Genomic DNA, 27,451 nt, shown 5'->3' with positions numbered 1-27,451 from the left:
CAAACACATGCATGCAAAAAAGAAAAATAAAAAATAAAATGAAACCAAGGGTGCAGCTGGGGTTGTGGCTCAGTGGTAGCGCGCTCGCCTAGCATGCTTGAGGCACTGAGTTCAATCCTCCGCACTGCATAAATGTAAAATAAAGAGAGTGTGTCCATTTCAAACTAAAATAAATATTTTCTTAAAAAAATGAAACAAAGGGAGTATCCATCAAAACTGGGCAAAACAAACCAACCAACAGAGCATGAATGAAGGATGACATGTCAGCCCTGCAAGGTCATTTTTGTCATGTGCGTTATAGACAATCTTTTTCCTTTTTATAAACATGGAAAACTCCAGTAAATATCATCACAGTTATGTTTCTCTTAATAACCCTAATATCCAGGATGTTTTCTGTGATATCATTTTTACTGAGACGATACCCTGGGTATTTTCTATGTCTTACTTGGTTTACTTCTGCTTACAGTGGAGAAAATGAAGACTTAAAGAGGGTAAGCAGCCTCTGGCCACACAGCCATAAATGATGGAGCTGGGCTTCAACTCAGTCTGACTCATGGCTTTTCACCATTTTGCTGTGCCACCCCCAGTTGTACCTGAAGACTTCAAAGAAATCTTAAGAAAACCCTGGCCCAGGCCCTGATGCCGAGGAGGTGAGAAACAGCCCCAAATCCCAAACCCAGTTAGTCCTATCATGGGCCTATGACCTGGCACAGGAAGAGAAACCGGAGAGGTCCATCCCTCATTCACATGAGATTAAGGAACATTTACTCTGATGTACATCCAAGATCTACAAGCTGAATGACTGGACATTAAACAAAGTTGCTTGGGGAATCTGCTAATAGTTAATACGTAAATAGAGTTTCTAAGATGAAAGAAACCATTTACAAATGATGAACTGGTGGGAAAAAATCACCTCCAATCTATATGAAATATACCTAGTGTAATCAGGCACAGTCGGTCAGGGAGGTCTAGGGCTGGGGACACGGCTCAGCTGGCAGAGGGCTTCCCTGGCATGCACAAAGCCCTGGGTTCAATCCCCAGCACCACCAAAAAAAAAAAAAAAAAAAAGTCAGGCCTAGATTCATGTGGATTTTCACTCTATGGTATATTCATGGTCTTGACATTGATGCGCCCAAGCATCACTTACTTGTTGTACCCAAGTGTGACCTTATACATGTCCCCATGAAGGATTTTGTGGAGCTAATTTTATAATTTTTTAGATTATTTTAATAATCTCAATACTGGCCTTTCAATAAATTATCCTGAATGTGCATGAAATATCTTATAAAAATAATTTATCAGGGTTAAAGATGGCAATGAGGAAGCAGGAGAGAAGCCACGCTAAAAAACTGGGAAATTTTCCACAAATAAGAGCTTGAAATAGTTACACAATTAATAAAATAAAATAACATATATTTCCACTAAAAAAAAGCAAACTACAACAAGAAAAGTGAGGTATTTCTGCAATACTGCAAAGCATCAAATGACATTCTTAGAAATTGACAACCACAATAAATTGTAAATTAACTCTCATGTACTTTAACTATAAGACAAGGTGAAAGTTTGTTGAAAATTCCCAAACAAAACACAGAATTTTGCAAGCTTTCTATTCCCTTAAAACTCATTTGATCAAACCATCATTATGGTAAGTCATCTCAAAATGCATTTTTTTTTCTGGGTATTGGGAATTATATCCAGTGATGCTGTACCACTGAGTGATATCCCCAGTCCTTCCTTCCTATCTTTCTTTCTCTCTCTCTACCTATGTATCTATTGTGAAATGGGGTCTAAGTTGCTGAGGCTGGCCTCAAACTTTCGATCCTCCTGCCTCAGCCTCCCAAGTACCTGGGATTACAGTTGTGCACTACTGCACCCAACTCAGAAATGCATTTAACTGGGATTTATCTATAAATTGATCTTTTAACTGCTGCAATTCAGGAGGTATTTTTAAAAAGAAAAAAAAAAACACCTTTAAATATGAACAATCCAATATAACCCAGTAAAAGGCCTTGGGAACAGAGGAGATATGAAAGATAGGTACCTCGTAGTTTGAGAGAAAATCTAGTAATTCTGATTGAGATGGGATGTAGAGAAGTGGTTTCATCACCCGGCGGACAAACTTCTCAATGTAAACAGCACTCATGGGGCCTTTGTATTCGATTGGTCCAAAACTAGTACCAAAAAATAAAATAAAATATAAATAAATAAATAAAAAGTAAAAATAATACACCATGCGTTAACCCTGCAATGTATAGCTAAAATCATCAATACCATAGGATGAAAATGTCTTGCTTTAGTATCAAACTGTTTCAGGGAAGTAGCCTGCTTTGCTCAGGGGTGCTGGGGCGCTAATTAAGAATCAACAGTTTAAGGAGGGGGAGGTGCAAGCAGTGTGACCTTTCTATGAGCTTCATTCAATTGCAAACTAAATTCTTTTTAGTGTCTGAAAGAAAAATGAAATCCCACAACATTTCTTTAAAAATAAAAAACAAAAACAAGGCTACTGTGGAAACTGGCCACATGCTGAAAGGATTCCAGGATCTTAATTGCACACCTCACTGCACATGGGTGAGGACTTCCACATGTCACTCTGAAATGAGGAAAAGCTAAGCAGCTGGCCCTTAGCCAACAATATTCCTTTAAGTGCCTAAGTATTCCATAGGCACTTAAAGGAAGAATCACTAAATGAAGCTTAAGTCTATCTAAAGCTTTACTAGAACATGGGAAAAAAATGGAAGTATAAAGTTAGGGAGCTTGCATAACCCACCTTTCTTCCTTTTCCTCACAGCTGTCCTTTGGGACACAGGAATTTGATTCAGCACTGCTAAGTAATGCCTCCCTAATTCAGTTTCGTTCCTAAGCTAGTCAGAATCCATACATGGCTCTCTCAACCTCACACAACACAAATACAACTGATGGTTGGTGGCAGAGTAGGGAAGGTACGTGAAATGCACCAACTCCATAACTGTTCTTCTCTCTAAACAGCAACTGACACTAAGCCTGTTGTTAATACCAACAATAGCCCAGTCAGGAATTAAATGCTGTGCTCACAATACATGGTCATAAACATACACACATACACACACACACACACACACACACACACACAAACATGATGGAACACAACAATTCCTCAGTGTATACTACAGAACATGAGATGGAAAGAATTTCAGTATGAAAAAATAAAAACAGCATTGTACAAGCACAGCTGGGAGAAAAGAGTTAAGAATTCTATCAGTTCAAAACTTACCACAATTAGTTCTGTTCAGAAATCATCACTATCACCACCAACCCCAACAATCACCAACAATTTTTAAAGGAAAACATTTTTCTTAAAAATCTGGTAACTTGGGCTGGGGTTGTGGCTCAGTGGTAGAGTGCTTGCCTAGCACGTCTGAGGCACTGGGTTCGATCCTCAGCACCACATAAAAATAAATAAGTAAAACAAAGGTATTGTGTTCATGTACAACTAAAATATATACATATATTTAAAAAAAAAAAAAGCTGGTAACTTATTTTGTTCGGCAAAAAGGAGCCAACAAATCCAGAAATCTCATCTAAGTAAGCCAACAGGCTCTGCTGAGTTTCCTTGCTGTGATATTACAAGGGTCCAACTGACTTACCAAGATTACAAGATTCCAGAATGCAGGATGTGGGGCATGCTTTACCAATAAACTACAGCCACTGCCACGGGACATGCTGTTGGATGGCTACCAAGCTCTGACAGGGTTGTGAGAACATACCTCCCTGCTTCAGGCCCTTAATTAACTTTTTCTGTGACTGGTCTCAATACAAACCAAAAAATCTACTTTCACAAAACAGAAAAGCCTATTAGTTTCTTTAAGTGGCTTCTACAAAATAAGTCATTATAACAAAAAAGAGCAATAGCAGCAACAAAACCACACGAACAGCAGTAGTGTGCTCAGTAATGAGACCCAGGGAGCACATTCAAGGGCCTGTTAACCAGAAGAACCTTGGGACTACCGAAAACGCTCCAAGGACCCTTTAGTCAATGGAAACATTTCATGTGTGTGCACGTAAAATAGAGATCTTGAGGAGTCTAAGGTAGAAAAGAAATTTTGGGAATTTCTGTGCCTTAGCACTGTTTTAGGTACACAGGCAGTGGAAGTGATGCCCCAAGCAGTAAGCAGCCTACACTGACACAAACAAATAAAACATCAACAGGCAAAGTTGAGTGACAACTTGGATTCCTCATCTGTAAAGCAAGAGGGTTGGACTAGATACTTCTAAAGTCCTTTCAATCTTTTTACAAAAGCTAAGAAAACAAACAATATAAGATAATACTGTATGCCCATGTTCTCAAAAAGATATCTGTACTCAATTCAAAGGGAATTCTTCCGATTTTAATGCCACATCAAGTTAAGGTCACCTCTGGGCAACCTGCAAGGACTTTCACTCCTGCTAGGCATCTGTGCCTATTTCCAAAGCCAGAGAGTAACACAGGGGCCTCAGGAGGCAAGTTCATCACCATGTGACAGAGAACAGAGTCTGAGGACCTTCAGGTACAGCTTACACTTACCTTAAAAGAAAGAAAGAAAGAAACCCTGAGACAGTTATCAAGAAAGTATTCTATATTCTAAACAATCTGCACCTTAACCTAAAGTAGAGGTAGAACCTCAAATTAGTGAGCAAAAAGCAGGTGGGGGATCAAAAATGGTCATAATATCCTTAAGCAAAAACTGGCTTATTACTGCAAATATTAAAATTATAAACACTTAATGTCCAAAATAAAATGTGAAGGTGGTGGTCAGGTAGAAAAGTATCATTTTGCCCAAATACTACTATCAATTGCTCCTGGAAACAATATTATGTGCCACCCAACAGTTTATGTTAGAGATATGGAAGTGAATGGAATGGGATAGAGAATCTAGAAATGACTGTCTACTGATGCTTGTGATAAACCATATTGACTTCCGCCCAGGGAGTTCAGAAGGAGGGAAAAGGAAAACCTAAATTGTAAAGACCTTACTAATCAATTCTTCTTTACCCATATGGCCTTCCATAAACTTCAAGCCAATCACATTGAACAAAGACAAACTTCCCATCTTCTGCCTCCAAAATCCTTTGAGTCAGATTCTCAGACATGACTAATAATACCCACAGCATAGTCTGGGTACCCAAAGCCAACCCGGTATTTTTGCAGCAAAAATAGGTAGCTTAAGTGGGATAAAGACCACAGGTAGCCCCATCTTACTTTAGGCCAGATGAATGCATCTGGGGACAATATTCAAGAAACTTCAAGTTTTTCAGTCCTTGTGATTTCAGAACTTTGGATATGAAATTGTGAACCAGTAGTAATTTTCTTCCCAATGAAAAAATATGGTAAAATGCACTCTTGACTGTGTGATGCTGCCAGATAAGAAGATGAAGAATCTTATGTATTTTTGCAACATTAAATACTTTTTGGGTGGCACCGGGGATTGAAATCAGTGGCACTTGACCACTGAGCCACATCCCCAGCCCTGTATTTTATTTCACTGAGTTGCTTAGTGCCTCACTTTTTCTGAGGCTGGCTTTGAACTTATGATCCTCCTGCTTCAGCCTCTAGTGCTGCTGGGATTACAGGTGTGCGCTACTGCGCCTGGTACAAAATACTTTTTGAACACCTGAATATACAGTCATTCAGTGGAGCAATTTGTACTTTTAAAACTAATATTGCATACCAAATAATAATAAATAATAATGGGGGGGAGGAAATGTAGCTCAGTGGAAAAGCACTTGCCTAGCATGTTCAAGGATCCAGGTTTGATCTTTAGCATTGTAAAAACAATGAAAATAAAAATAAAATGCTATAATATATATAATGACATAAAAAGATGTTCACAAAAGTGAAAAAAAGCAGTTTAGGAGATAGTATTATTGCCTGATCTCATCTTTACCTTATTAAAAAAGTGGTAGACATGTAGATTTATAGGAGAAAATAAATAAAAACACAGCCATTATACAGAGAGCTTTTAAGACTTGTGTTTATCAATTTTATACAGTAAATATCTAATACTTTTATATAGAAAAAATTCATTAAGATATTGATAAAAAATTAGAAACACTACTGAAAAGTCCTTACCTCCGATGGTACAGATGTATTACAGGAAAATAAAAGAAGTGTTTCTGTTTCCTGCATTTCCCCTGGTTCCACCAACAGTTAACTGCCACAAACAACACCTGCGGAGCAACAAAGGGTTTCAAATGACTATGAATAACAGCTGAGCAGTACCGAGATCTGAAAGATGAAATCAGAAATGGAACCAGTCCTCTCTCACAGAAACAGAAAATACATATATTCTTAAAATTTGCATAAGGCTTTCAAAGAAGTTCCTAATTTGCCACTAAAATAAAAATGACAGGCTCTTCTCTACAGTGCCAGCTAGGACTTGGAGTCTGACCCAAGAGTTATTTGTTTCAAATTTTAAAGTGAATGAGTGCCAAGGAGCTTCTTCTAAGCATGAATCTGCTAACTCAGAAAGATATTCTGGGGGCTGGGTATATAGTTCAGATGCACAGCGCCTGCTCAGCATGCTCAAGGCCCTGGGTTCAATCCCCAGCAACACAAAAACAAACAGAAGGATATGCCCTTTGATTGTCAAACTAAGCATCCAAAAATTAAAATGTTACTGTGAATAAAACGTCATAAATATCAAAGGATATTTAAAAAACAAATAATCAAAGCTTTAAGCCATGATCTAAAAGGCATTTTTTTGCTACTAACTGTATATATTTATGAGTAGATGCTGATGTGTCTAGGGAAAAGTGTCCTCTGACTACAATTTACTTTGAAAGGTGCCAAAAATGAGATGGATTAATGGACTGGAGCAGCTTCTCAACTCTGGCAGTACTGCCATTTGAGGCTGAATGCATGAAGGGTTCTGGGTTACCTGCTTTGTGATGACGGATACCCTAAGAACTAGACACAGGGTGGTGCAGGGCAGGGGATATAGCTCAGTTGGTAGAGTGCTTGCCTGGCGTGCACAAGGCGTTGGGTTCAATCCCAGCTTTCCTGTGCTCTACCCACTAGATGCCAGTAGCACTCATTTCTGAAGCAGTGACAACCAAACACTAGACAAGGCCAAAAGTCCTGGAGTCGGAGCAGGGGCAATATGGCCAGCAGTTGAGAACCTCTGAATTTGAGGAATGGTTAGATGCGTAATTACATAATAAGATATCAACAGAATTTAGATGGTGGGTACGTGTAAAATTCTTTCATGTTTGCTATATGTTTGAAAATATTCACAATAAATTGTTGAAAAATACAAAGACAAACTACAAATGAAAAGCCACCTTTGAATGTTTTTATACCTACTATTACAACAACCAACTGCTCAAAACATGTGGCAACCCTTCAGAACTCTATTTCTAGGAAAAAAGAAAAATAACAGTGGCTTTATTTGAAGTTTACAGCTCCTCTTTTTTTAACTCAAAAGTAGGGCACAATCCACCATTTTGCTAATTTTACTAAGCAATATGGTGCAAAAGATTTTTGCATATTTCTAAAAATAAACCCAGTCCTTTTTTTTTTCCTTCTGAGCACATGGAGCAAAAACTCTCAATGTGGAAGAAGCTGAAAAATTTTTTTTGAAAAGAGCTCAGCCAGTCACTATGGGTGGTACTATAACCCTGCTGTGTTGTTTCTGTGCCTCTTTAACAAACTGCTTGGCTCCACTGGAAGCTGTTATTATTCCAATACCATCATTCAGAAGGGCAAATATTCCAGAGCAAAATACCATTAAACTACAGTTCATCTAAAATAAAATACAATCTTCCCTTTTCCTCACGTGGACAATGGGACTGCTGCTCTTTACATTCAGAAAACTGGGGAATCACTGACAAAATGGTCATTTAATTTCTGTTACACACTGCTTGCCTCCTAGTGCTCCATTAGAATTCCTGTTTCCTCCTGGAGTTATCTGCCAGCTTGCTTAGTACTTGCAGTTCTTAAAGGGGATGGGGAGAAAATAGAAAATAAATTCCATGGGCCCACAGTGAGATCACAAAATGTGCCCCACTGGCACAAATTAGTGTTATAAGGAACAGAGAATTATATTTAAGTAGTACTTGGTACACTCTCGGGGATATAATGGTTAAAAAGGGTTCACCTGGCAGGTGGAATGCCTAGTCACCATCTATAACACTACTTGTTTCTAAGAAATACCAACTGAGGGCAGGGATACAGCTCAGCTGGTAGAGTGCTTGTGCCGCATGCACAAGGCCTGGGTTCAATCTCCAGCACGACGAGAAACAACAACAACAACAACAAAAAAAAACAACTGAAAGTTCCAAATGAACTTCTGCAACTCTGCTGCCTGCACAAGTTAACTCAGGTCAGTGGTTCTCAGCAGCAGCCTCTCATGGATCTGTGGGATGCTTTCTGTTTGCTGCTGTGACTGGGGGAAGCTACAGGACATGTGTAAGGTAGGGGACTTAGCAGACATCCTCTAATGCTCAGAACTGCTCTGCACTAGGAAGGGTCATCCGTATCATCCCATAGTTTTCTAAATGCCTGCCAAGCACTGATGTTTGCTACTGTCCAAACCCAGAACTGTTAACTCCCTTTGACACATGACTCCAAGGTCTCCTATTTATGTGAGTTCTAAGTGAGGCTGCTGTGCTGAATTTCTCAGGAACACAACTTTTGTACAGACCGAGGACAAAGAGCACTTTGCTGTTCAGAGTCCCCAACACATCACACCTCTATCAGTCTGTATTTATAACTATCACACTCACAGGGGCTCTACATAAAAGTATAGGGACCTGCTTTGCCCAAGCATTTATATATTGAAATACACCATGTTTAGATGTAAATTACTTTTCTTTTTTCCCACCATTTTTGGTTAGTGCACTAGATTATTTTGAAATTACATGTGTAGGGGAGTTTTATCATCTATGAATTTCTTTCAGGAAAAGGGACAACATAAAATGCCCATTTTTCTAGAAGGCAATGGGAACCACTGGGCTTAAAACCACTGATACAACCGAGGACTCATTTGCTTATGTAACCCTCTTACCTGGTCCAAAGTTGGCATTCATTAAACATTTGTTGAATACAGTTCTGGTTCATGCAATAAAAGGTCAGCCCTTGTTATACATAAATCTCTTCTACATAAAACATCTACCTAGCAGTTATCAAATGGCTGTGCAAGACACACACAGAACTAGGCTTTCAGCCCTCTTCTCCTGCAGTACTGAGACCTCACTGCCTGGCATCCTGGGATAAGCGCTGGCCTTATCTCAAGATCCAGAATTTGCTCCACTCTTGCCTCCAACTACAAGCATCACACTCAAATCCTTTGTTCTTTTGCAGCAGGCTTTGTAATTGACAGACACTCCAGGAGTTCATCTTGACAAAACTGCCAGTTGGGCAAGGTGTCTCCATGGGACACCCTCTCTTACATACAGGATTGATGATCATTAATTTTGGAGGCTGAATGTCAGCATTACCTGGTCTGAAAGCCGGCTTGCTGCATGCTCGATTTCTGCCCTGGCAGCAATGGACTGGCCACACCACGGGGCATAAAAGAACAGAAGTACCACCTCCGAATCCCGGCGAACATGCTCTGCATAATCCAGTTGCCCCTGGAAGAGGTCAAGGACCAGAGACCTCGAGGAGAAAAAGCTGACAGGAGGCTTTGCTGGTATTATCACATCTTTTGCTCGACTAAAAAAGAGTAAACACAAACAAGATTGCTTATTTATCTTCTTCTTAAAACAGCTTTGTGTGGAAGGAGAATGAAGCTTACAAGGAAAGGCTCCTTTTGAATTAAAAAAAAAAAATTGGAGTCGTCAAATCACTGCCCTGTAGTAAAAGTAGTATACCATGCTAAAGCACCTTCCAGCTGAGCCAATACAGACAGATGACATTTTGGAAATGATTCTCTGGTATTCTGTCTGGTATTCTGGGCATGGGCTGGGAGAGGATTGGAGAGCAAAATTATCTACAGTCTTGATGTCACACCCCAAAGACTCCATCCCTATCTCTTCGAAGCCTGGCTTACCACAGGAGCCACTGATCTTTAGGGCCACCAGCTCTGGAGCTCAGAAATATGGGGAGGGAGCACACAGGCCACCATTAGTAACACTGCTTACCAGTGACTCGAATCTGAGAAAACACTGAGTTTGTTAGGTAGGGCAGGCCTGTACTTACCCAGGGCAAAAGTAATAATAATACATATTTATCCATATACATCATAATCCAAAAGGTATGAAACACAAGTAACAAACAATAAATCTATTTAACTGGAAAACAGGCTTTCTGAATACATGAGGTTCCCAGCAGGGAGAAGTCAGGAGAAGAAGGAACATTGAACAAGTGGTCAGAAGTCAGAGCGGCCACAGCTTTCCTATTAGGACAAATAGGTTTTGGCTGGAACTATATCCCACCAAGTTAAAATGGCCTAGTAAGCACTTTGAGTCATCCACATATCTGCACTAACATAAGACTATTATAATAGTTTAACTAGGAAACAAATAAACAATATAAAAATGAAACTCTAAAAAAAATACTAGATAAAACCAAAAGAAGGCAAAAAGGACCAAGAGAGGAACCAAACCCAGAAGGTACAAATAGAAAACAAGTAGCAAAAAAAACTTAAACCAAACCACATCAGTAATTATAATTACGTTAAATATAAAAGGATTAAACAATTCAAGTAAAAGGAAGAGATTGCCAGATAATATAAAGCAAGACCAAATTATATATTATCTAAAAAAGACACATTTTACTACTCAGAAGAGGCTGAGGCAGGAGGATCCCAAGATCCAGACTGGCCTGGGCAACTTAGTGAGACCCTGTCTCAAAATAAATAAAATAAAATAAAATGGGCTGGGCTATAGCTCAGTGGTACAGCACTTGCCTGGTATGCATAAGGCCCTGGATTCAATCCCCAGCATTGAAAAGAAAGGGGGGGGGGGGGGCTGGCATTGTGGCTCAGCGGTAGAGCGCTCACCTAGCATGGGCGGGACCCGGGTTCGATCCTCAGCACCACATAAAAATAAAGGCATTGTGTTGTGTCCATCTACACCTAATAAAATTTAAAAAATAAATAAAAAAGAAAAAGAAAAAAGGCGGGGGTGGGGGGATAGCTGGGGAGACACATTTTAAATATAAAGACAAAGGACGAAGCATAAGGATGAGAAAATAAATGTAAAAAGGAGTATTTACTGCTAACAGTAAGCACAAAAAAGCCAACATGACTCATCAGGTAAACAGCTAAACCAAGGCACATTCTTACCCTTCAACTTTATTCCAGAATTAGAAACAAACAAAAATGCTCATACATACTATAACTTAGATGAATCCCCAAATAATTATGCTGAGTGAAAAGAAGCTAGGCACTAAAGAGTACATATAATATGACTGTACTTATGTGAAATCTCAAAATAGACAAAAGTGCTAAAAGGAGCAGACTTCCTATTTGAATGACATTGTAACCTGCAGTCTCTATAGAGCCTTCAGTCTATATAGAATATGCCCATAATCTCAAAAATTCACTCAATGACATTTTTAAAAATTATTGTTTAGTCATAGTTGAACACAATACCTTTATTTTATTTATTTATATGGGATGCTGAGGATCAAACCCAAGGCCCCACACATGGGAGGCAAGCGCTCTACCACTGAGCCACAACCCCAGTCTCCTTACATGACTTTTTTTTTTTTTAACACTTATGTTTTAGTCATAGTTGGATACAATATCTTTAATTAATTAATTTATTTTTATATAGTGCTGAGGATCGAACCCAGGGCCTCACTTATGCTAGACGAGTGCTCTACTGCTGAGCCACAACTCCAGTCCCTTACATGACATTTTTAAAATGTCAATTCAGCAACTGTTATTGCATTTCAGACATGGTCCTTCAGACACAGATACCTGGGCCACAGCAGCCAGCAGGCTGTATAGTAGGAAGCTAACTTTCTAGCAGAGGAAGATGGCAAGTCACAAAACATGCAAACAACTAACAATAAAATACACAAAATTGTCACTGCTTTGTAGAGAATATAATGTGGTGATGTAACAGGAAAACAGTGGCTTCACCTATAGGGTGGTAGACAGAGTAGTACCAACTAATGTGAAAACTGAGTGACAAGACAGCCATGCAAAGAAGTGGGACAGGTTGCATGGGGAAAACTGACACATTCTCCAGAGATCCAAAGTCCTGGTATATGGAGCAATATTTTTTTTTAACCATTTAAATTGCATCTTAGGTGTGAAATAATGCAATCTGTGGGAAATTATAGGTATCTGACAGCTCAAGAAAAGAGAATCACAAGCTAGTACTTTTGCTCTGCAGGTTCAGAGGAGTTCCTAAAGTAAACAAGCCAGATAAAATACAAGACCAATCAAAAGACAAACATTAGCCAGGTGTGGTGGTACATGCCTGTAATCTCAGCTACCTGGGAGGATGAGGCAGGAGGATCATAAATTCAAGGACACCCTGCACAACCTGGTGAGATCCTGTCTGAAAATGAAATAAAAATGGCTGCAGTACGTGTGGCTCAGTAATAGAGCACTTCCCTAGCATGTGCAAGGCCCTTGGTTTAATATCAAGTAATGCAAAAAGAGAAAGAGAGAGAGAAAAAAACTAGCCAGGAAAGAGAAACACTTGCCTCTGCTCTATCAGAAACATTAATAAAACTGAGGGCCGTGGCCCATGCCTGTAATCCCAGTGGCTTGGAAGGCTAAAGCAGGAGGATTCAAGTTCAAAGCCAGCCTCAGCAATTTAGCGGGGCACTCAGCAACTCAGTGAGACCTGTCTCTTAAAAAAAAAAAAAAAAAATATATATATATATATATATATAAAAGGGCTGGGGATGTGGCTCAGTGATTGAGCACCCCTGGATTCAATCCTCAATTCAAAAACATTCATGAGTTTCCATTTATCTCTTGAATTTGTTTCCTTTTCTGGGGGAAAAAAAAACAACAAAAACAAACCCAGATCCAAGATGTCTCACAGCTCTGAAATATTTCAGGTGCAAAAAAACTTGAAGAGTTGGTTGTAAACAAGAAAGGCCCATTGCAAATACAATTTTTTTTTTGGTGGTGGTGGGAACTGGGGATTAAACCCAGGGGTGCTTTACCACTGCATTTCACCCCCAGCCACACACACCCTTTTTTTGAAACAGGGTCTCACTAAGTTGCTTAGGGTCTTGCTAAACTGCCACGCTTGCCTAGAACTTGTGATCCTCCTGCCTCATCCTCCCAAATCACTAGGATACAGGTGTGCACCACCAAGCCTCGCTGCAAACCCAAGTTTTACATGAAACTTATACCCTACAACTCCTTCAAAGGAGAATAGAGGCAGCTTTGAAGTAACAACCCTCCAAATCAAGGTAAAAGCAAGCAGGATAAAGTCATGGAGATTTAATGCACAGAAATGCAGGTAGATTAAATACTCAGGGATGCACAATTATTAGCTGTGGCTCAACCTAAAATCAACTTTTTTTTTCCTTCCACTATCTAGTTTGAACTCAGCTAAGTAATAGACACTAAAGAGAGCAGTCATTTATTTCAGGTCTGGAGCTACTAGGAATAATTAAATAATAACAAAAATTTTTAAAGATCCCAAAAGACTCCATTTATTCTCCCTTAAGCCTCTGTCCTTATTAAAGATCTTAAAATAAGAAAAGGGGACATAAATGCTAGAGTCAGTTGTGTGGCAATAAAATAGTAACATGACACCATTCCATCAAAAAAGATGGAAAAAAATAATCTGAGTCTATCAACAGATTGCCAAATTTGCCAGTAGCACAGAAAGAAGACAAATAAACAAACTCATTGACAAGCTCACTGTCATTACCAGAGGCAGGTCAGAATTTCATTGTTAGCTCTAGAAACTGGATTTATACTCTTCCTTCTTCCTGAAATCTCAAAGAACTTTCTTAATAAGCCATGTTGTCTCAGAACAAACACAAAGCATCATTTCTACAACTAGACAGACTGAAGTTTAAAAAAAAAAAAAAATAGCCAGGTGCAGTGACACACGCCTGTAATCCCATCAGCTTGGGAGGATCACGAGTTCAAAGCCAGCCTCAGCAATGGCGAGACACTAGGCAACTCAGTGAGACCCTGTCTCTAAATAAAATTAAAAATAGGGCTGGGGATGTGGTTCAGTGGTTGAGTAGCCCCGAGTTCAACCCCCAGTACAAAAAATCAAAAAACAAAAAAAACACAAGAAACTCCACACCTTTGGAAGAGGGACCTTTCTTCCTAATATGAACCCAAATGCCACTTGCAAAATTCTACCTTGTAAAATACTTTAGTATATTTTCTTTGGGGGATGACAATGATGAAGAGCAAGGTTAAGACTCTAAAGAATTCAAATCCAGTTCAGTCATTTAATAGATGGGTTTGATTTCAGGCAGGTTTTATAATGACCATGGCTTGACTCTTTCACCTATAAATTGGGAAAGATAACAGTCTCTTTGGGGATTGTAAAATTTAAATGAGCTATATGCTATGCTCTCAATTACATGTTAAATGAATAAATGCATTCATATGGACACTAGTTACCAAGCAGGTACTTCTGTTCACTAGGAGACATCTAATAATGTCTGGAGACATTTTTAGTTATTACATCTAGGGGTATGTGCTACCAGCACCTAGTGGGTATAGGCCAAAGACAAACCTTCTTGAATGCACAGGACAGCCCCTTGCAACAAAGAATAACCTGGCCCCAAACTGCCTGCAATGGTGCTGAGATGGAAAAACCCTGATTGTAGTACAGTATCTGCCACATGGCAAATGCTCTATGACAGTTATTCGAATTTGTTATATTTTTCCACTAAAATATCTAATCCTGTGATATCTTCTTGGCAACAGGGGCCATATAAACTTAAAAAAAAAAAAAAAAAAAAGTCTGCTGTTGAAATCCTCCTCTTGGCTGAAATGCCAAAAGGATATTATCAGCAGCAAGAGGTTTTAGATACACTGTGGAACTGGGAGGCCAGAGTACAACTGAAATATAAATTTTGTATCTTTGTACTTCCCTGAGAAGAGGCACATTAACTTTCATTCCTCCCTCTCACTATCCTCCCCCCACCCTAGGAAAACAACAAGCTTGTCCAGCCTCAAAACTGTATTTGCCGTTTCCTTTACCTTGGGCACTCTTCCCTCAGCTCTTCTTCCTCTTCTGGTGAGCCTCAGATTCCTTAAGAAGGCATTTCTGTCCCACTCTCCTCCTCTATTCTCTACACAGCACTTCTTGAAGCTCTTTAAAATTGTTTCCTTGTTTATCGACTGTCCCATCCACCGGAATAGCCACTTAAGAGGGGCAGGGGGTTTGCTTCACTGCTGACTTACGGAGAGCCGGGCCGACTGGGAACCGATAAATAACCATTACACCAAAGAGGGCCTCGATTCCCAAGGGCCTGGGGCTCTCAAAGGCTGAGAACGACTCCTCTGACTGCAGGAGGGAAATGCAGCAGGTGAGAAACGAGGGTCTTATATCCCTAGCGGAAGTGACAGGCGCACCCTCAGAGACCCTAAAAGTAGGAGCAGCTCAGAAACACGGCCCACCTCCCCCGGTACTGGAACGGGACGGAGGGGCTCCTGGCAGCTCCCGGAAATCCCACCAAGTGGCTGGCCGGGCACGGGCAGAGGGGAGCCCGTGGCCGCAGGCCTGGGAGGGTCAAATCCGAGGCTCCAGGCAAGGTCAGGACCGGCTTCCCCAGATGAAGCCGCTGCGACCCGACCCTGGAGGCCCTGAGCCGGCCGGGCACCGCCGACCCACCCGGCCGAGGGGCGCTGGCCGCGGCCCCGGGGGCCCGGCCGCCTCACCTGCAGGTGAACTTGAGGGCGAGGAGCAGCGCGCAGCCGAGCGCCACGGCCCCGCAGAGCAGCTCTGGCCGCTGGCGCGCCATGAGGGAGGCGCTGCGCAGCCCGCGGCGGAGCCGGCCCGCCGAGGACGCTTCGGTCGGGGCCGGGCCAGGGGAGCCGGAGCCCGCGGGGCCGCCGCCGCCGCCACCCTCGTCCTCGGCGTCGTCGCTGCTGCTGCTGCCGCCGCCGCGGCCTCCGCATTCCGACATTACATGCTCCCAGTCGCCGGCTTTATACCGCTGCCACAGCCGCCGCCTCGGGCCCGGGGGCCCGGCCCGGCCCGCCGCTCCCCAACCCCTCAGCCGGCCGCGCCCGCTAACCCCGGGCCTCCACGTCAGCCGCGCCGCGCCGGCGCTCCGCCCCGCGGCTCCGCCCCTTCTGACAGAGTCTGCGCGAAACCGGGCTCCTCCCGGCCATCCCGCTCCCTTGGGCCACGCCCCCTCGCACCCACAGAGTCTGCGCGCGGCGCTAAAGGCCCCGTCAGCATCTCACTGGCCCCGTCTCCCCGCCCACGGAGTCTGCGCGGGCGCTGCCTTCCGCTTGCGTCTCTGGCTCCACCCCCTGCCGGGGGAGTCGGCTGCCTGTTTGAGCCGGCGGCACGTGTGCAGTCGTCATCCCGCAGGCAGTTCCGCTGGGCACGCTGGGTTTTCAGAGCCCTGACGATACAGCGTTGGGGTCCGCTAGTCTCACTGAGAACTTGGAAGACTCGGTGCCATTCCTTTATTCGTGCCGAGGCGAGAGGGACTCAGGGTGAGATGAGAGCGGTCTCAGCTTCTGCCCCTCGACTTGCACATCTGTAAAATGGGGCTGATAGCCATCCTGCTCTCAAGAGCACGTGGAGGGTGCCCGGCATCGTGGTCCTCAGTACATCTTAGGTTACTGGTGTTTCCCGCCGCCAGCCACCGTGCCGCCATTCCCTTCTGCGTGCCCAAGCCCCGGTGGGAGGATCTGTTCTCCCTGTATCACCTTCCAGATGGGAAAGCCAAAGCTTGGAAAAGTCACTTGACCGAGGTCACAAAGCTAGTAGGTGAGAAATCAGACTCAAAGGTCGTCCTGACTGAGAAGCCACTCCAGCAACCCACTCTGTGCCCCCAAGGTCTAGGTCGCTCTTTTTATGGACACACATACAAGTTTTAGTAGGAACTAGTTTAAGGAAGCCAGCGAAGCCCAACCATCTCAGGCTTCTGAGGGCTTGGGGATTATAGCAGGTGGATTGTTCTCTCTAGACCGTGTTTTGAGTGCTGGTCCCACTAGATAAGCTCAGCACTTGTGGTGTTCAGTAATATGTGTTCTCTGACTCTGCATGTTAGATCCTGGGGATTGAATCCTGGGGCCTGGCACAGGCGAGGCAAGCACTGAGCTAAATGTACAGACCTGTTTGTTTTATTTTGCCCAGGTTGTCCTCAAACTTGGCAATTCTCCTGCCTCAGCCTTCTCTGACGAACTGGAATTACAGGCATGTACCACTGGACTCAGCTGTTAGATCTTGTCTAAGTAAGATCTGTGAATTAAAAAATTCAAGTTGGAAAGGGATGACACATGATTTGAGAGTGGCAGGAAGAAACTTTGCCTTGAGGAGGAGGGACAGTACACTGGGGGTAAGTATACATGATTATGCAGCTGCAGAGGCCTCTGATCAAGACGTGGCCCCCAATATCAATAACTAATAAATATTATTATTCAATAGCTAATCAAAGAAAATCTGAGGGAATTAAGGCAGCATGATGTTATGCAAAAAAGGTGTGTGCCCCCCCACACACACACCTTTCACAGGTCAGCTGTATTCCTCAATGCAAATCCTGTCACTCCTGGTCCCGTTCCATTTCCACAGATGTAAAGTGAATTCTTGCTAGATGGACCAGACATTTAATGGTCAACCACCAGGGCCCAGTTTCCAGGCCCCAGGTGTTGGTGGCTCATTTACACCTCTTATTTTGTTATTTGTTTTCCTCTTTGCCTGTCTTGTCTCTTCTTTACTGTTTTAATAGCTGTTTTCTAGCATACCACTCATTCCTTTAATGACTTTTAATTTTTAAATTTTACACTTAGCAGATGCTAAGTATTATAGTATACATATTTCAGTATCTACTTCATATTTATACTAACAATTCCAGAAAGATAGAGAAACTGCCCCAGTATAGCTCCAGCCACTCCTCTCTCCTTTGTGGCCCTTATTAACTTTGTCTATATGTTACAACTCAACCATATCCTGTTATATTGTTCTTATATAATCTTGTTTTTAAAACTTTAGAGGAAAGAATATAGTTTTGGAGGAGTTCATTAATCTTCACATTTGCCATTTCTAGTTCTCTTGATTTCTCTTTCTGTAGATTTGCATTATGTGGCATATTACTAAAGAAAACCAGTATGGTCTCCTTGCTGGGCCTCATTCACTGCAGGTTGCTGGAACAGAATCTGCTCTATGTTCCATAAGCCATCTGGCATTTGTACAGGCCTTGATAAGGTTCAAAGTGCTTTTGTTGCCCGTGGTTTATATCATGAGACTTGTAATTCCTTGTGAACACACAATCAGGCTAATGTCTTAAGGACCAGGAAACACCCTGAATTAATAAAAGGGTGTGCCCTTTCCTCTTCTCTGAGAACCTAAGCTGCTGCTCTGAAACCAGAATGTTCTTCTGAAACAATTATAATTTCAGAATAAGTCATTGGGGTCAAGTGGCACTAACTTGTCCACATTAGCAAGCATCTGAGCTTTTTTGGCCGTTCAGCGATCAAGTTGGTGGGATTTGGGAAAGGGTGGGAGAAATATATTTCCGTAGATACCAATTCTTTCTAAAAACTAGAGAGAGATAATGACCATTCAGTTTTAAAGCTTCCAAGCATTTACTTACAAAACAGGGCGTACCTAACATGGTCCAGGACAGCAGGAATGTAGGAGGGAAGCCCAGCCCTCTGCCTGGGTCCTGATCTGTTTCATGGAGACTTTGTGTCATGATCCCAGAATGGGCTTTCTACAGATTTGCATTTGTTCCTTGCAACAAATACTCCTAAGAAGCCTGGATTCTAATCTCCTCAGACAGCTCAAGTTTGCAGGGTACACCAGCTGCCCAGGAAATGGGCCCTCCTTCAGTATTTCATCGAGGCAGCTCCCTGAAACTTGGTCACAACATCAAAGACTCTATTCAAAAAGCCCAGGTAGGGTAGGTGGCCCCAGGAAAGATGAGGGTGATGGAGTGCAGCCTGCCTACCCAGGACACCTCAGACCCTGGGGGAGGAGTAGGCAGAGGGAGGAGTCCCTGAGAACAGGGAGGATTCCCCTGCAGCCTCTCTTCATTACAGACAATAGAATTTTTTCCCCTGGGGATTGAATCCAGGGCCTGATACCTGCCAGGCAAGCGCTATGCCAATAAGCTACATCTCCAGCCCTCTTATTTTTGAGACAGGGTCTCACCAAGTGTCCAGTCTGGCACTGAATTTGTAGTCCTTCTGCCTCAGCCTCTCAAGTACCTGGAATTACAGGCATCTGCCACCATACCCAGCTCAGCTTACAAAATTCTATGGGGACACAAGAACTTACAACAGTGTGAATATTCACAATATCCAAAAAGTGGAAACAGTTCACACCTCCGGCTAATGAATGGAAAAACAAAATGTGGTCTATCCATATACAATGGAGTGGCTTTTTAACCATGGAATGATGTACTCATACATACGAAGAAACGGTGAACCTTGAAAATGTGCTAAATGGTAGAAGCCAGTCGTGAAAGAACACATTTGACTCCATTTATGTGAAATATGCAGGAGACTCCAGAGACAGAAAGCAAGTCAGTGGCTGCCACAGCCTGAGACGGGGTGGGAGGCAATGAAAACATTCTAAAATAGGTTATGGTGATTTTAGCACAACATTACGAATATACTTCTTTTAAAAACTTTATTTTTTTATGTGGTGCCAAGTGCCTCACACGTGCTAGGCAAGTGCTCTACCACCCTACCACCGAGCAACAACCCCAACTCATGAATATACTTTTTTTGGGGGGGGAGGGACAGGGAACCATGAATATACTTTTTTAAAATATTTTTTTAGTTGTCAATGGATTTTTATTTTATTTATGTATATGCAGTGCTGAGACTCGAACCCAGTGTCTCACACATGCTAGGCAAGTGTTCTACAACTGAGCCACAACCTCAGCCCGTGAATATACTTTTAAATTAAATCTCTAAATTGTATACTTAAAAAATGGTGAAGTATGTTTTATCTTAAGAATAATTTGAGCTGGGTGCAGTGGAGAATGCCTGTAATGTGGGAGGCTGAGACAAGAGGATCCTGAGTTCAAAGCCAGCCTCAGCAAAAAGTGAGGTACTAAACAACTCAGTGAGACCCCGACTCTAAATAAAACACAAAATAGGGCTGGGGATGTGGCTCAGTGGTCGAGTGGCCCCCAAGTTCAATACCCAGTACCCTCCAAGAAAGAATAATTTGCTGTTACAACACCCCCCATGGAGACAGCGCGTCCAAGTAGACACATTGTCACTGTACCGACAGCATCACGGAGTTGGAAGTTTGGCTCCCCCACTTTTCCTTTTCCTCAGGCCACCTTCTTTGCACAATGAGCCATACACTGGAAGGATGGGGGTGAGCTCTCCCACAGAATAATTAACCTTAACTTCCTGATGCTGAGACCGAGGCTGTGACAGCAGTGATCCTCGCTGCAAATCAGAGCGTGAAACTGGCTGATTCAGGCAGAAGTGGAATTCATGAAAGAATGGTTCTGAGCACAGAGAACTGCTGAGAGGGTGGAGAGCTGGGCACAGACCGACCAGGGGGAGTAGGGGAGGAAAAGTCTGCACCACCTGTCGGACTTCACTTCTGTGGATTCCCAAGGTCAGAGCGACCCATGTTTTCATCTTTCAACTGAAACAGCACCGGAGGCAACCTTTTAAGATCTCCTATTCTCTGTTTTCTACATTTATTATTATTACTATTGTTACTCTTATTACTATTATTATTATTAAAAAGTCCAAAAGGAGTTTGGGAGAAAGCATAAAGGAAAAAAAATGCATTGAAGGCCATCAGACTAGGGAGACTGAGCAGAATCATGATCAGCGCTCTGTTCTAACAGATTATGGATTTGGTAGGTAAGATTGCTTCTGAAGCATCTGTGAAGTAACAGTGGTGCCCACGGATAGGACCAGTTACTCAGAAGGTTGAGGCAGGATGGCTTGAGCCTGAGAGTTTGAGGCCAGCCTTGACGACATAGTGAGACCATCTCTTAAAAAAACAGGCTGGGGGTATAGCCCAGTGGTAGAGCGCTTGCCTCGCATGCACCAGGCCCTGGGTTCCGTCCCACCACCACAAAAACATATACATATGTGCAGAAGAAGTAAAAATCCAGACTTGGGCTGGGGTTGTGGCTCAGTGGTAGAGTGCTCCCACATGAGGCACTGGGTTCTATCCTCAGCACCACATAAAAATAAATAAAGGTATGGTGTCCATCTACAGTTAAAAAATAAATAAATAGGGGCTGGAGTTGTAGCTCGGTGGCAGAGTGCTTGCCCCTCACCCGGGAGGCCTTGGGTTCAACCCTCAGCACCACATAAAAAAAAAATAAAGAAAATTTCTAAATAAATAACTAAATAAACCCAGAACTGGTCTCCAGGGCCTTCCCACACAGGGAAACCAGAGGCCCTCCGGACAACCTCCGGGGGACTCGGGGACCCCTCCTACTCTGAGCTGTGGGTTTTGCGCAGTGCCCCCCTTCCACCCTCCTGCTCACCCCCGGAAGCGGGCCCAAGCCTCTCTTCCGCTTCCCAGCAGCCCACCTTCAGGTTGTCATGAGGAAGTCATTCTGCCTGAGGGGTTCAAGGGCTCGTCCACCACAGACCCTGCCTTTCAAGTCCTCAGCTGGCCCTTCCGTGGCCGCCTGCCCCCGGCCCCGCCACGCTCTTCTCCCTGGCCCGCTGTCCTGCTCCCCGTTAGGCCAGTGCAGTTGCTTCTGTTCCCTGGCAGCCCCCTGGGCCCAAGCCCTCAGTGGTCCCTTTCAGCAATGCCAGGGCCTGTCGAGGGTGCTCTGTGGACTCCCACCAGCTGGTCGCCGTCCTCCATGCTAAGTAACTCCCCTGAACAAACAGCACAGCCCCCCAGGGTCACACCAGAAGCTACAGCCCGACTCGGAGGAGAAGAGGGTATATGTGAAAAGCTGCCTCCAAGTGGCAATCTGTCACTCACTGCTTAAGTTAAAATATCTTTTTTAAACCAACTTGTGATTTTGATACCCAGTTTCAACAATTCTTTGTGGGGAAAGAACCACACCAAGAAAAAAAGAAAAGGTCATCTATATATAAAATTTTTTATTACAGGCAATATTGGTCCATACACTACACGATACCAACAGTACAAGTTTAGTCTTTCAAAATCATCATTTAAACAGCAAAAGACCAAGAAATAAAATTTGATTCAACTGATTATTTTTCAAAATAGTCTTGATGCACATGATCCTCACTTCCCTTATTATAGTGAAACATACAAATACAGAAAAATACCCCATTTAACATATACTAGTGTTAAATGGTTATTTGGCTTAAAATCTGAGTTAAGAAAATCCTTTTTAGCAACCTACATACAGATAAGTAGCAAACTTTATTATATTAAACAAATTCATTCCGCTAAAACATGTAAAGAACTTCATTCATCATGTATTCTGATCCCAGTACCAGTGTTTATTCTCTTACCGTCACGGTTCTTATCTGCAGGACCAACTCAAAGAATCGTCCTAGACATAACCTTATCCTCTTCCCAACACACTTCATCCAAAAGTCTGTTCAACAGAGGGCACCCGGGTAGCAGTCACTTCGCCATTTGATGCCAATGGCTCCGTGAGAGCCTGGCCGGACCTGTTAAACAGCCCGTTTTCCTACCTACTGTGGGTTGCTGCTCAGGAGGAACGATACACGCCAATACAAGCAGAAAATCTGCAGCTCCTCTGCTATGTGCCTCAGAACACTTTCAATTTTTCTGGTCAATGCTCTGATTAGGTTACATAAAAGCCAGCATATTAGTTTAAATCTTTAAACAAAAAACTATATTTTCCAAAGTCATTATCATTTGGGGCAATTAAGTGATCTTTTCTTGCTTTGTTGAGCTTCATCTTGAGGGCGTTTCTTCTTTCTTCCCACTCTTGAAGTTCAGCATTTCCATGAGCAAATTTACAGCTGCTGCCTTCTGTGCAGGTGCCATTCATATACCTGGGAGGACGAGGCAGCTCGGTAAGGCTCACAGGCATTTAGGAAAACCAGGCCACATTCATGGAGATAGAAACTCCACTAGCTTTATGAATTGCATGTAACTCTCAGGAATCTTTTTATTTACTTATTCTGGTGCTGGGTGTTGAGCCCAGGGTGTGGGCCTGCGAAGTATGCACCTGACCACTGGCCGGGAAGCCAGGGCCTCCCGTACTCGAGCTCCACCCCCAGCCCAAATCTGTACTTTTCATTGAATACATCTAAATAGTTTAAAGTACTAATTTCTCTACAGAAAACATGCCCATAAGATTCATTTTCCTAGGCTTAAGCTTCTAACTGGGTCTGGTGTAGCTCACTGGTAGCACATATCCTTAGCAGGTGCGAGGGTATCTGCCATACCAGACACTCTGTCCCCTGATAATCTCCATGAAGTTGTAGGAGTTCAGCAACGTCCACAGGGAAAACTGTCCAGACCTACATACCTCTCACAAATACTAAAACACCCTGTGGGGAAGCGATGCTGCCAGCAGTACTGGTCATCTTCAGTGTGGAAAACCTTCTCTTTGTGCTTCTCTGAAGAGATGTGGCCCTGCCACTGCTTCTCACTGTTACAGTTCTTCCCGCACATCCAGCAGTGAAAGTCCACCTAGTGGGTGGCAAAGACAGGTAGCCATCAGGGATGCTGTCTGTGTCCTGAAACTGCTCGGGGAAACCGGGAGGTCCCGATGCCACCTGATCTAAGTCCCAGGTCCACTCTAAGGGAGCAGGGTAAGAACACAAAAGTCAGAGTCGGAAGCAGGAACAAGGAAGAGACCGCAGCAGGAGGATGCAAGCCAGCACACAGAGAGCAGAGGCGGCGTCCACTCCTGCTAGGCACCCAGGAAGCCTCCAGCAAGAAGCTGAACAAACACAGATGTTTGTCAGGAGGACAAGAGGCAGGTTCAAATAAGGATTCTGGGAGGAATCCACACCACGGGGGAAGACGGGAGGATATGAGAGACAGAGCACACCGACTCCGGAAGGGCTAGCAGCAGCTCTGCCCCATTTTGGGGGGCATGAACTGAGCCATGATTACAGGTCAGGTTTGTGCCAGGAGCCGGGAAAGTACAGACAGATCTCCCTGGGGGGAACTGTCACATGGAATTTAAAAGCTACCACAGGTGCAAACTCTAGGGGTTGGGGTTAGTCATTTCCCAAGTGTCCTGGCGGAGGCATGGCAGACCAGGCCAAACACGAGGCCTGCAGTGGGCCGGGCACGTGGACCTGACTGCACCAGTATGGAGAGGTGCCCGAGGCCCAACAAGGAGCAAGCAGAACACAGAACACGGGCACTGTGCGATGGGGGGGAATGTGCTACACAAGAGGTAGAAATATACCAATGATATGTGAACACGGCCTAGAAACACAGGATCTGGGTCCTCTGGGAAGGGGACCAAATGGACTTCCAACTTGATCTGCAGCACTGTTTATTTTGCAGAAGCAAACATAAGTGTTAACCCTGGTTGACCTGGCATGGTGGGTTCAAGCCATTCATGACGGGAGCTACTTTACCTTTTTGAAAATTTTAAAAGAAAACCAAAACAGAGGACAGGGGGAAGTGGTGGGGAGGGATGGGAACGACAGTAGAATGAATCACTTTCCTCTGTTCATACATGACTACGTGACCAGTGTAACTCCACATCAGGTACAGCCACCAGAACGAGAAGTCACACTCCGTGTAATATAAAATGTCAATATACAGTCTACTGTCATGCATATTTTAAAAGAATAACAAAAAAAAAAAGAAAGAAAGAAAAGAAAACCAAAACAGAAACAGACCATCAGTGATCCAGGTGTCTCCACCCAGATGCAGAGAGGCCAGACTGCAGGAGGTCAGGACGGAATGCAGCCTGGGGAGAGGCCACCCACAGTCCCTGAGCACCTTCTGTGGCCTCCCCTGGGACCAGTGTCCGGTGGTCATCACAGCTCAGTAAGAATCACAAAGACCCCCCCTAGAGAGAGGTCATCAATCTGCTCAGGGTCCCAGGCTGGCCAGGAGAAGAACAGGCCTTGGACGCACAATCAGGAAAAAGGACTGAGACAAGGAAGTTCTGGCCCAAGGAGACTTAAGCTAATGGCAGGAAACTCCTGAGGAGAGGAGGTGGCCCCAGAGCAGGGCAGGCAGCAGGAAATGGAGTCGGGTTTTGAAAAGGTAGGAAAGAAAAAGACTCCTCTCGACCACTGCCAGGCCGAGTGGGGCTGAAACGGCCCTCGGTACTTACGGTGACCTCAGCATAATCTGTCGGCATGTGAATCTGCTTTCCATTTTCCTTGTTTGACTGACTGGCTACATCATCACTTTTTTCATTTTTTTGACTCTTTAGCCAGAGTTCATAAAACTGCTCCATATCTTGTACTAGAGAAAGATGAATTATTTCAGCAGCAACAAGGGAAAGCCATTTGAACCCACGCGTTATCATGCACATCATTTTCTATGTCAGTCAGCAGATTTTCAAAACAAAGGCGACAGGGCCGAGGGCGACCGGCGGTATTAGATACGGGGAGACGGTCCAGTCTGAGCAGCAAATAAATTCTCATGCGCAAGAATCAATTTCAGGACAATTAGACCACAAACATTAGTTTGCAATATTAATTCACTGTTTCCCGCATTTGCCAGACACTCTGGGAGTGTTTAATAAAACTCACACCATCATAAAGGTACTGCCAAGAAAGCCTTGGCACTGCTTACTGCCACCCGGCATTACACCCTCAGTGCCATAACCACGTCAGGCCACCAACATGGCTCGGGGGCTCAGAGCTAATACACTCCCCACTTTTCACTGACCAGGATCCCATCCCTGATGGGAGCCCGTCAGTCAAGCCGCAGGTCAAGAGGACTGACATGCTGGGGAGCAAGTTGCAACAATACCACTGTGACCAGGTCCTGGGCAGTGGCTGCCAGCTGCATCCTGTGGCAAGAACAGGCAGTAGTGGGCGTCACCGGCAAGTGCTAAAACCAGGCTTTCTCAGCCGCACCACTGCTGACACCTGCCTGGAGAATCCTTTGCTGCTAGCAGCTGTCCTGTGCGTTATGGGAGGCTGGACCCTGCCCAATCACCAGAAGCCAGTAGCACATTCCCCTCCGTTATCACTGTGAAAATGTCTCCAGACACTGCCACCTGTCCCCAGAAGGAGGGAAGCTGAATGGCCAGATCTGTCCTCCTACAGAGCCACTGTGTTAAACACTCTGGTCTGAGCATCTCATCTGCACTTGGCTTCCTGTCTCCTTGAGGGTTTCTAATACTGGATCATCAGGAAAGAGGAGAGAGAAACTTCTCAGGAGCAGCGGCAGCAAGAGTCACTGCAAGATCTTAGGAAGGCTGACTGTGTGTCCTTACTCTAAGCAAGACAGCCAGAGGGACTCCCACACAGGTCACACAGCAGGTGGCAGCCTTAAATCCAATTAATTCTTTTCATCCAGATTGTGGGCAGTGTATTTCTGTGGGTTCATTGAAGATTAAGGAACAATGTTCCCTGTAGTAAGACAGTTTATGGTCAGAAGGAAAAGGTGGTCTGTGGCTCCTCTCAAAGGCTCCAAAATGAACTTAAAATCTGACCAAGGTGAAAGCTTTCTCTTTGGGTCTTGACTTCCCGAGGAGCCCTCCTGTCTGCCTGGCTGCTCCGGAGGGAGGGCGACGGTTGCCCAGGAGCAGACCTGGTTTAAGAAGCTACGGAAGGACTGAGCTTCCCTAGACCATTTCTGGGGAACACACTTCTTAGATGAAACGATGCAGACCTCCATATTCACATCCAAACCTGACCTAACCGAGCACGCTGGCACTCAGACTCTGCTCCCCTGAGGCTGAGGTCACGGTCACTGTCACCACCAGGGTAAAACTGTTTAGAATGCAAACTGCTTTCTGCTGGTGTTTTTATATAGAGATAAAAAAAGGCATTTGTGGGTGAGCTAGAGTGCAGAGGTCAAGGACGCAGTGAGAACACCCACTTACTCCCGTTCTCCTTCATGTACGTCCACACCTCTCGCTCCTCAGGACTGTGGGCAAAGGAGCAGTTCCCAACATACTGGCATTTTTTTCCAGAAGCAATGTGGTTGCACAGCTGTGTGAAAAATCGACATATAAACAGGCTGTCAGTCAGAGCACACTTAGTAAACTAATTTTTAACTTAAGCAAAATAAGTCTTATTATTGGTGCTAATGCTTCACAATAAAATTTTTTAAAAATTAATTTGGTTCTATGCAAATTGATGATAAGCCCAAAATATTTGAGATGACATTAATGGTAAATGTTTCTATGTCAGAATTTTTCAAAAAGGAAATCCCCGGAAGAAAATAAAGTACAGAATCATAGTACAAAACATTTTCTTACAAGAAAATGTCAACAGACTCAGAACATTTAATCCCATGAAAACCTCGGGCCCTCTCG

General features: G+C 43.7%; 2 protein-coding genes and 1 long non-coding RNA gene across 9 annotated transcripts in view; 1 reads left to right on the top strand and 2 right to left on the bottom strand.

Annotated features, from left to right (window-relative positions):
• The window catches only part of Txndc11 (thioredoxin domain containing 11), a 61,782-nt gene extending 45,637 nt beyond the window's left edge, over window positions 1–16,145 (bottom strand). The window contains exons 1-4 of one of the 3 annotated variants that reach the window (XR_003583538.2): window positions 15,789–16,145; window positions 9,454–9,670; window positions 6,086–6,183; window positions 2,042–2,171 (exon numbers count right to left, since the gene is read on the bottom strand). Coding sequence is in view for 2 of the 3 variants with exons in the window: in XM_027940890.3 (XP_027796691.2) it covers window positions 2,042–2,171; window positions 6,086–6,183; window positions 9,454–9,670; window positions 15,789–16,036 (693 nt within the window). In the remaining variant the exon portion in view is untranslated. Of the gene's footprint in view, window positions 1–2,041; window positions 2,172–6,085; window positions 6,184–9,453; window positions 9,671–15,788 lie in introns of those variants that run through there. The other 2 variants (XM_027940890.3, XM_071605559.1) reach the window with 2 other exon arrangements.
• Window positions 16,146–16,472: 327 nt separating this feature from the next.
• On the top strand, window positions 16,473–19,795 carry LOC139702924 (uncharacterized). The gene is made up of 3 exons (XR_011705479.1): window positions 16,473–16,854; window positions 17,224–17,425; window positions 19,232–19,795. It is a non-coding gene; the product is annotated as an uncharacterized lncRNA (long non-coding RNA).
• Window positions 19,796–22,123: 2,328 nt separating this feature from the next.
• Zc3h7a (zinc finger CCCH-type containing 7A) overlaps window positions 22,124–27,451 on the bottom strand; it is a 32,465-nt gene continuing 27,137 nt past the window's right edge. For all 5 annotated transcript variants that reach the window (XM_071605518.1, XM_071605519.1, XM_071605521.1 and 2 more), the window contains 4 exons: window positions 27,017–27,125; window positions 25,289–25,422; window positions 23,510–23,673; window positions 22,124–23,030 (listed from right to left, as the gene is read on the bottom strand). In XM_071605518.1, coding sequence (XP_071461619.1) covers window positions 22,841–23,030; window positions 23,510–23,673; window positions 25,289–25,422; window positions 27,017–27,125 — 597 coding nt within the window. In that variant the 3' untranslated portion in view covers window positions 22,124–22,840. The remainder of the gene's footprint in view (window positions 23,031–23,509; window positions 23,674–25,288; window positions 25,423–27,016; window positions 27,126–27,451) is intronic.

The sequence above is a fragment of the Marmota flaviventris genome, chromosome 19, assembly GCF_047511675.1.
Source record: "Marmota flaviventris isolate mMarFla1 chromosome 19, mMarFla1.hap1, whole genome shotgun sequence".
Taxonomy (NCBI): Eukaryota; Metazoa; Chordata; class Mammalia; order Rodentia; family Sciuridae; genus Marmota; species Marmota flaviventris.
This window is presented reverse-complemented; position numbering and strand designations above follow the sequence as displayed.